General features: G+C 66.2%; 1 protein-coding gene across 1 annotated transcript in view; it reads right to left on the bottom strand.

Annotated features, from left to right (window-relative positions):
* The window catches only part of GAK (cyclin G associated kinase), a 39,954-nt gene continuing 31,263 nt past the window's right edge, over positions 1-8,691 (bottom strand). The window contains exons 21-28 of the mRNA XM_025051850.1: positions 8,457-8,691; positions 7,948-8,130; positions 7,326-7,436; positions 6,134-6,250; positions 2,113-2,337; positions 1,474-1,619; positions 599-775; positions 1-506 (exon numbers count right to left, since the gene is read on the bottom strand). The exon at positions 8,457-8,691 is cut by the window's right edge and continues 248 nt beyond it. Coding sequence (XP_024907618.1) covers positions 405-506; positions 599-775; positions 1,474-1,619; positions 2,113-2,337; positions 6,134-6,250; positions 7,326-7,436; positions 7,948-8,130; positions 8,457-8,691 — 1,296 coding nt within the window. The 3' untranslated portion in view covers positions 1-404. The remainder of the gene's footprint in view (positions 507-598; positions 776-1,473; positions 1,620-2,112; positions 2,338-6,133; positions 6,251-7,325; positions 7,437-7,947; positions 8,131-8,456) is intronic.

Raw genomic sequence — 8,691 nt, 5'->3', positions numbered from 1 at the left:
TCATCAGAAAATAGTTTAATTCTGTACAGGCAGCAACCAGGCTGGTCACACGTGGGGGACGGACGCTGACGGGTGGGGTCGGGAGAGGACAGTGGGGCAGCACATGCTCCCCCGAGGAGATGGCCACAGACAAAATAAATCACAGACTGTGACGATTGTGGGAGGAGCGTGAATCAACACTTTCCTTTGAGAAAAAGAAACAAAAAGAAAAAACCAAGAGGCTTCGGAATGCTTTCTGGTCTCGCGGCCGGACGGGGTCTGCCCGGTCTGCCCGGTCTGCCATGGGCTGGGCGCAGCACGGCGTCGCCGAGTCAGCCGGGCCCACGGCCTCCGGGGTGGCTCTCGCGGTGGAGCCCAGCAGCTTCCGGCTTCGCGAGCCGCGTGCACAGCCACGACGGCCGGGCTCAGAAGAGGGGCCGGGCACCCTGTGTCTCGAACTCGGCCCAGGCGTCACTCAGCTCCATGAAGATCATCCGCGCCTGTTGCTCGTACGGCTGCCCGGCGGCCTGAGGGACCAGTGGTGAGGGCAGCCCGGTGCCTGCACCCGGCCCCGTCCCCCGTGCGCCCCGCCCCACCGTGCGCCCCGCCTGGCGCTCACCTTGTCCGGGTGGACGACCAGCACGGCCCGGCGATACTGCTTCTTCACCTGCCCGGGCGTCACCAGGTCGGCCATGCCCACGGGAGTCCAGCGGCTCTCGCCGTCCCACAGCACAGTGTGCAACGTGGACAGCAGAGCGCGGATGTTCCTCTCCTTGCCCTCGGTCCACTCCAGGAGCTGCGGGACATGCGGGTGCTGCAAGACCAGTGTCCCGGCCGCAGCCCCACCCTGGCCTGCAGCCAGCGGCCGTCATGCAGAGGCTGGCCTGCTGACCCTATCGTGTGCTGACCCTGCCCAGCGGCAAGACAAGGTCAGGCTCCGGGGTGGCCTGTCAGGTGATGCCCAAGGCCATGGCGCCCAATGTGGCCTGCAGACCCACGTCATCACCAACCCTCCAACGAGGACACCCCTAGCACTCGCTGACGCTGTGGCATAGCAGGGGCCGGGGGACGGGCACGGCAGGCCTCCCGTGACCCCGCCGCCCCGAGCCGCTGAGCCACCTCACATCCAGATAGGTGTCCTGAGGAAGAAGGCTAAAGCCCCCACCTTCGGCCAGCCAGTGACGGCCAGCCAGTGACAGCCAGCATGGAGAAGGCACTGGGGCGGCCTGCACCCGTCCCGCACACTCACCGAAGGCCGGCTCAGCCTCACGGGAGACGCTGCACACTCTTCCAGCGGGAGGCTAGGGGCCCAGGGCGGCTACTGCCTACTCAGGGTGCAGGCCGGACGCACCCAGGGTCCCTGGAGGCTCCCTGTAGCCCCTTGGCGAACCCCAGGACCCCACGGAGGCTGCATAGGTATGCTGTCTGCTCAGACAGCCTGGGGGTGCACAGGTGGCCTGGGGAGCCCCGCCTGCCCCAGCGGCCACTGCGCACCTTCAGCTTGAGCGGGTCCACGTCCCGCGCCTGGTCCCGCCTCCGCATCTCGGCGATGGTCCTCGGGCCCCTCCTGTCGGCCTTGGAGAAGCCCTGCGTGGGCAGCAGGTCTTCAAAGTCACTCTCCGACACCCGTGGCTTTTGAGCTGGAGAAGGACGGAAACTCTGCTGAGGGACACTCGGCCCACCTGGAACACGGGCACCATGTGACACCTCAAAGGCGAGGCAGCTGGGGGTCGCCATTTCCTAAGCACGGGCAGCACGCTGCTGGCCCGCGGCTGTCACAACCGCACCTCCATGTGACAGAGCTCCTGCCCAGCGCTTCTGAGCACGGGCCGTCTGTCACCTCCTGGGGGCTGCAAGGGATGCGCCATCCCCGTGACGAGCACCGCAGCCGGAGACCAAGACGGACGCCACGGACGCCGATCTGAACCACTTCCTCCGCCCACGGGGGGTCCTCCGATCCGAACCACTTCCTCCGCCCACGGGGGTCCTCCGATCCGAACCGCTTCCTCCGCCCACGGGAGGTCCTCTGAGCGGAAGGGCTCTGGGCCCCCCTGAGCTCTCCCGGGGGGACAGGCAGCGCTGGGCCGGAGGAGTCCCAGGTTTCCCCGGGGGCCGCGCGTGGAGGGGACTCACCGAAGCTCGGGGCACGGATGCCCCTCTCCTCTCGGCCGCCGATCACGCTGAAGTTTGCGGCGTAGTTAGGCCTTGGCTGTGTGCAGGCTTTGGGGGGCGGCTTGGCCTGGGAGGGCCGTGAGGCACCCTGGGCGGGGGACCGACTTGTCTGCCAGGAGCCACTGGCCTTGGGTAGGGGGGTGGCTTTGGGACCAAAGCCCCCAGGAACAAATCCAGCGGACGAGCCTGGGAAGACAGTCACAGCAGGCGAACGTTAGCAACGGGCCAGTTAGCAACGGGCCAGCCGCCGGACGGGTGGCCCTGGAGGTGGCCCCCGAGCTGGGCTGTCTGGAGGGGTGGGGGACGGCGGGGATGGTGGCGGACGGGCAGGCACACCGCCTCCCCCTTGCTCTCAAAATGCAGGGCTGGTTCTTTCACTTCTCATTTTCAAACAGACCCACAGGAGGCTGCGGAACCAGCCAGGGTGCTCGGTGTCGGCTCGCGCTGCACTAGGCGACGAAGGCGCTGTGAGCACGTGCGTGAGGTCCTACGTGTCCCCTCTGGACGAACGCGCCCCTGTCCGCATGTGCGCGCCCGCAGGAAACCGGCCCCCCGTTCCCCCGAGGGACCGCAGCATCTCACAAGCCCACCGGCCGCACGAGGCCCCGGTGCTGCATGCCCTCGTCCGCACCTGCCGTTGGCACCGCTGTCTAACCGTCCCGAGGAGTGACGTCGCGTCGAGGTTTCCTGGCGCCACCTTTCCCAGTGCTGACCTGGCCATCCGCAGGGCCCTGTGCGGCAGCGTCTCGTCACCACTCGCCCGTCCCCTCAGTTGGCGGCTTTGTTTTCACTGTGCGGCAGGCCCGTGAATCCCTTCATCGTGACGTTGCTGCGGAGCCTAACTCGTCGACACCCGTCGCCTGTGGGACAGCTGGTCTCCTCACCCACCCCTCCACCTGGAGTCACAGAACCGCCCGATGACGCTCGGCGAGGCCTGACCGCACCCCCACGTCCCGGATCGAGTTCTCCGTCAAATCACGAGGTTTGAAAATGCTTTTTGCGGAGCTGTCGCTTGTCTTTTCATCCTTCTGACCCTCTTTAGCAGGGCGGAAAACGTAGTTCTAACGAAGTCCAATTTATCCACATTTTTTACTACAGGTCGTGACACCTAAACCTCGCCCGGGTCCTAAAGGTTTTCCACGTTTTACATCTAAGCGTGTGACCCACCGCGCTGCCCGCACTGAGGTGTGACGTTTGGGGCGAGGTTACTTTGCTGCCTCCAGGAAGACGGCCCATCGCCCGGCACCGACTGCAAACGGCTTCTGCGCCTGTCACCAGCCAGCTGTCCTCAGCCAGGTGGCTCCGCATCTGGGCCACGCTGCTCAGCCAACCCCGCCCCGCATGGCCTTGATCCCGGCAGCCACCGCGGGGGCCCACGGCCGGGCGGCGGCCCCCACATTACTCTTCTGCTGGAGAATGCCTCGGCCGCCCGGTCTCCTTCCCGCGGCTAGCGCGCAACACGCCGTCCACAACAACAGCTGGTTTGTGGCCGGCTGGTCCGTGCGGGTGGGCTGGGCCGCCAGGCCCCTGGTGGCGCTTGCTCCAGCGCACGCCCCGCGCACGTGTCCTCAGTCACCCCTAAGGCTCCTCTCCCTTGGCGGCCGCCAAGGCGCTGTCTCAGCGGGCGTCCCCGTGCGTGGCGTGGCGCGAGTGGACAGCACACCGGCGCTCATCTGCTGGCCTCGCGTCTGCGCCGAGGTGGGACGCGCTCCCGGCGTCTGATAGGGTCTCGGAGCTTCCCGGTGTGCCACGTCGCCTGCAGCAGGTACCGGCTCCTGCCCCCCCGCAGTGCGGGCGACGCTCCTGCGGCCGTGGCTGCCTGCCTGGGACTCGGGGGCGCGGGTGTTCCCGCCGCGACCGGCCCTCAGGGGATGTGGTCTTCACTGCTGCGCGAGCTGGGCGGGGGGCCCGTGCGTGCCCGTCACCAGGGCGGGAGTGCTGGCCCGTCGCTGGGCCCCGCCCAGAGCCTTTTCTGTCGACACGACCGCGTGACTTTCACTGGCCAAGGGGAGCGGAGGGCTCTGTCACCTGCTTCTGGAAGGCGGCGCCAGCCTCGCACGGCTGCGGGGAGCCCTGCTCGAGCGTGCATGGGACCGCCTGACGTCTGATGGGTTCTGCTCGCCCACGCTGCCGTGGACGCCACGTCCGCGTCCACCGGGGACGGTGCCCGATTCCTCTGCTCGTCCCGTCTGTCCGGCCCGGTGTCGGGGTGACTCCAGCTTCGCGAGAGCAGCTGGAAACGCGCCCTCCTCCTGCACGGGCGGTTTTCCACGGCGAATCTGTTTTCTGTGTGGTTGCAGAACGCTTCAGCGACCTGGCCCTCGGTGGGCGAGGGGGCGGGGGTGGCCGATTTTGAAGACTGTCCCCCTCGTGCTCGTCATCGCCTTCGTGGGCGGTGCTGTCGCTTTCCTGTCGGACCCGCTTAAAGCCTGAGGTGACGTCGCAACACCGCCCCTGTCTCAGGAGCTCCGCCCACGTCACTGGTGTCTCCAAAGCAGCGGCTCGTCGCTGACCGTCACCGTTCCGTGTGTCCCCCCGTCCGGGCTCTCAGCACGTCCTCCCTCCGTCTGCTCGGGCTGTCGGGCCTGATGGCACACGGCGCCACACGGCACTGGCCACACTCCAGGTCTCGCCAGTTCAGATATTCCCGTCATTCAACGTGCTACCTCCCCTGAGACTTCCCAGATCACCCATGTCACTCTGAGGAGTGCTGCTCAGTCCCTAAGCGGCTGACCGCCGTTTCTGACTTCTGGCTTGAGTCTTCATGGTCAGCGGGGTGACAGTTCACGTGGCTCCGATCCCTCCAAACGTGCCTCTGCTTAGCACCCAGGACACAAGCTTTCCTGGTGAGGGTCCCACACGTGTGTGAGGGGCCGTGCTCCTTGCATGGTGACGAGTCCTGTGTGTGCCACGTGCTCCTCAGCTGCAGTGCAGGCGGCTCCTCTCATGCTTGCAGCCAGCTACCGTGTCGTACGGTGACAGGGACGTTGAGGTCTCCAAACGTATGTCTTTCTCCTCTCAGTCCTGTCACCTTATTTGAGATTCTGCGTCCCCGGGGCTGACGGAGGCTCTCGGGCCACAGTGCAGACCTGAGGGCGGGCTCTGTCCTGAGAAGCCCTCCCCACCAGACCTGCAGCCGACAGCCCAGCAGCGCCCGGGAGGCTCCAGGCCGCCCTGCCTCACGCTCAGACAGCCTGCGGCAGAGGCTGTGCAGGGGCGGAACGCCAAGCACAAACCCAACTCCCAGGAACCCCCCGAGACACACTGCCCCCCGAAACGCCAGGAAACCACTATTCAGAAAGGGCTCCTCAAAGAACAAGCCCTCGGGACCCAGCAGGTGGCGGCAGGAGCCCTTGCAGCTGGAGATTAGGGAGCAGGCCGCCCGGGGGACCCCGCTGCGCCACCCAGGGGCATGCAGAGGGCCAGAGGACGTCAGGCGGGCAGCAGGCAGCGCCGAGGGCTTGCTGGGCGCCATGTTCCCGCGGTAGACGCCACCCAAGGGCCAGATGCTGACTGCCCCGAGCAACAAGCCTTCTGAGGAGACGTGGTATCAACCAGGAATGTGACATGCTACCCAGCCACCAAGGACGAGGCCCTGACTCACGGCCTCTGAAGGACTCACACCCCACGTGTTTCTGAAAGAGCTGCAGGGGCCCCCAGAGCCAGTGTCCCTTGGGCACTGGATCAGTTCCAGGGAACTCAAGGCTAAGATGCTGGGCCCCCCGCTCAGTCCCGGCTCCCCAGACAGCCCCACGCACACCGCGATGCAACCAGGACCAGGAGCAGGCCCGGTGCCGGTCTGCAATGGTGCCAGCTGGGTTAGGAGCCCCTGCTGTCACTGTGGCCGGGGTCTCAGCGGCGGAGGTGAGGGCCTGTCTAGGGCACCTGAGTCTGGCGAGAGACCAGGGCCAGAGGTCAGACAACCGAACACTCCCACAAGCAGCCCGGCACTCTGTGTGACCCACTACATCCTGCACCTTACCTTGGAGGCTGGTACTGAGGTCGCCGAGGTCTGCAAACGGGTCCAGGCTCTGAGATTTGGTCTGGCTGGCTGGGGGGCCGGCAGGGGCCGGTTGGCCTCCGGGAGAGAAGAAGGGGCCTGCAGAAGGGCGAGGGTGTGAGGCAGAGAGCTGCTGCCCTGCCCTGTGCTCCCAGGGGCCCAGCCCGGCCCGCGTGGGCACAGGAGCGTCTGTGCCTGCTCCAGCAGCCATGCGCCGTCCCCCTGCCCCCCAAGGCCAGCCCGGCAGTGTGCGGGAGCCCAGGCGGGTCACTCGGACATGGTGGAGACCCCCCCGGAGCCCAGGTGCAGACACGCTCTACAGTGTTTTATCACAGCCAGTTCGCGTCTTGTGGGAACAAAACACGGAACATCTGAGTGAGTTACTGTACAGCCGCCTGATAGTGAGTTACAACACGGCGCCTATGCACACAGACGGACCACTCATAAATTAACAGGCACAGGATGAACCTCCTATGCAAAACGACGGTCAAAGAACACAAAACAGTTCTCAAAAGAAAATGCAAACAACTCAAAATGTACAAGACAATCAACCTCATTTATGACAAGGAAATGCAAATTAAAATAACTGACAGCCTGTCAAACAGGCAAAACATCTCCAGAGTCGTCGTCCAACTTTGGTGAGAAACTAAGCCTCGGAACTGCCCCCGGCAGATAAACTAATAAAAGGCACTTGGAGGGGCATTTGGAGGTGTCCACAGAGTGAAGCACAGCACAGCTCCGTGTCCCCATGGCCAGGGTGTTGCCCTGAGAGGCCGACCACAGCACAGACCCCAAGGACAGCCCGCAGTCTCCTAGGGGTCCTTCAGGGGACTCAGTACCCACAGGACACGGGGAAACAGTCAGCAGCGCCGGGGTGAGAACACTGGCAGGAAGGGGCGCGTGTGGCATGGGATGGCGTCACGCGCACACGCACGGGAGATGAGGAAGGGACGGGCACGGAGACGCGGGGCTGCGCTGCCCTCAGGGTGCTGCAGACCCACACCTGTGTGCGCTTGGGGCGGCCTGAGCAGGGTGCAGGCACCAGGTCCCGCTGCGGCTCCCACCCTTCGCCCCTTTCTGGGGGGTCCAGGGCTACATGGCAGTGAAGGGGAGAAAGGCACCAGGCCCGGCGGGCACCTTGCAGGGGAACTGGCCTCCAGGGCCCGCGTCCTACCTTCTGCAGCTGGTGTGGGAGCTGCCGCCTCGGCCCACGCATCCCACCCTCCCAGCAGGTCTGGGTGGCTGGCCGAGGCTGTCACCTTGCTGAGCTCTGCCGGTACGTCCCCTGGAAGAAAGTAGTGTGCGGTCTGTCCCCTGGGGGCCCTGTGGGGACCTGTCAACCTCAAGCTCCACCTAAACCACGGACAGCTGCAGACAGCTCGCTGGTGCAGCTGGCCAGAGGCAGTGCCGGCCGAGCGGGCCCCGGGCGAGGCTGTGCTCACGGGCCTGTGGGGCTGCCACGGCCCATGGGAGACTGCGCTGAGCAAGGGGCTCCACCAGCTCCTGCCAGCCTCCCTCTTCCTCCTGGGCCGAGGACACGTCATGTCCAAGTGGACATGCTCCCCGGGCACTGCTGCACGTTACTCATCTGAACGGGTCCTCAAAGTCCTCCCCTGCTCCCCGCCGCTGGTTGGTGACAGGCTCGCCTGTGGCTGCACGCCAGCACCCCCACAACCTGCCTTCTACGCCCCCAGAGAAGAGGACTTGGGGTGGACGCCAGCCCATTACATCTTCCTGGGGACGGAGGACCGGCAGCCACACTCGGTCAGCCCAGGGCTGCAGCGGTGACCACTCACCCAGATGCAGAAAGTCGGCGCTGCAGGCCGGGGGCGGGGCGCTGTGGGCGGAGGGGAAGGACGCGGGTGGGGCAGGAGGGTCCGCGTTGAGAAATTCGCAGAAGAGGTCCGGCTGGGGCTGGGCTGGGGCGTCCAGGTCGGAGGTCAGCAGGAGAGAGTCGAATGGGTCGGCGGTTGAGACACCTAAGAAGCAGGTGGAGATGAGGTGCTGACTAGTGTGGTGATGACGCCTGAGCCCAGCATCAGCCGCCACTGTGCGCACAGATCCCAGACGATGAGACACGCCTGGACGGCACCGTGACGACAGGCACACCCTCAGCCCCGACTTCCCACGGACACAGCGGCCCCAGGAGGGAAGGGTTGGCAGGTCCTAGGACACGAGTGCGGCGGGGGGGGCACGAGGGGCGGGGTGCCACCGCACGGCGTCGCTCTCACGAGCCCCTCCCAGGAGGTGCTGGCTCGCGGCCCCGTGGAGAAGCCCCGCAGAGCGGGCAGCAGGGCACACGTACTGGCAGGCGCGGGGCCGGGTCCGTCGCGAGGCATGCTCCGCGTGCCTGGGGGAGGGGCTGGGCTTGTGAAGAGCAGGGGCTCCTCGCCACCGAGGAGGTCGCCTGGGGAGGCCTCTGGAGCAGCCTCAGGGGTCCCCAAGAGGGAGCTGAGCAGGTCGGCATTGCTGGGGGGGCCCCCGGAGGCCGATGCAGGGGGCGCCGGGCCTGCGTCCGAGTGTAGCCCCAGCAGGTCGAC

Source organism: Pteropus alecto, unplaced genomic scaffold (genome assembly GCF_000325575.1).
Source record: "Pteropus alecto unplaced genomic scaffold, ASM32557v1 scaffold5, whole genome shotgun sequence".
Taxonomy (NCBI): domain Eukaryota; kingdom Metazoa; phylum Chordata; class Mammalia; order Chiroptera; family Pteropodidae; genus Pteropus; species Pteropus alecto.
The sequence above is the reverse complement of the archived record's forward strand: the minus strand, read 5'-3'. Positions and strand labels throughout refer to the sequence as shown.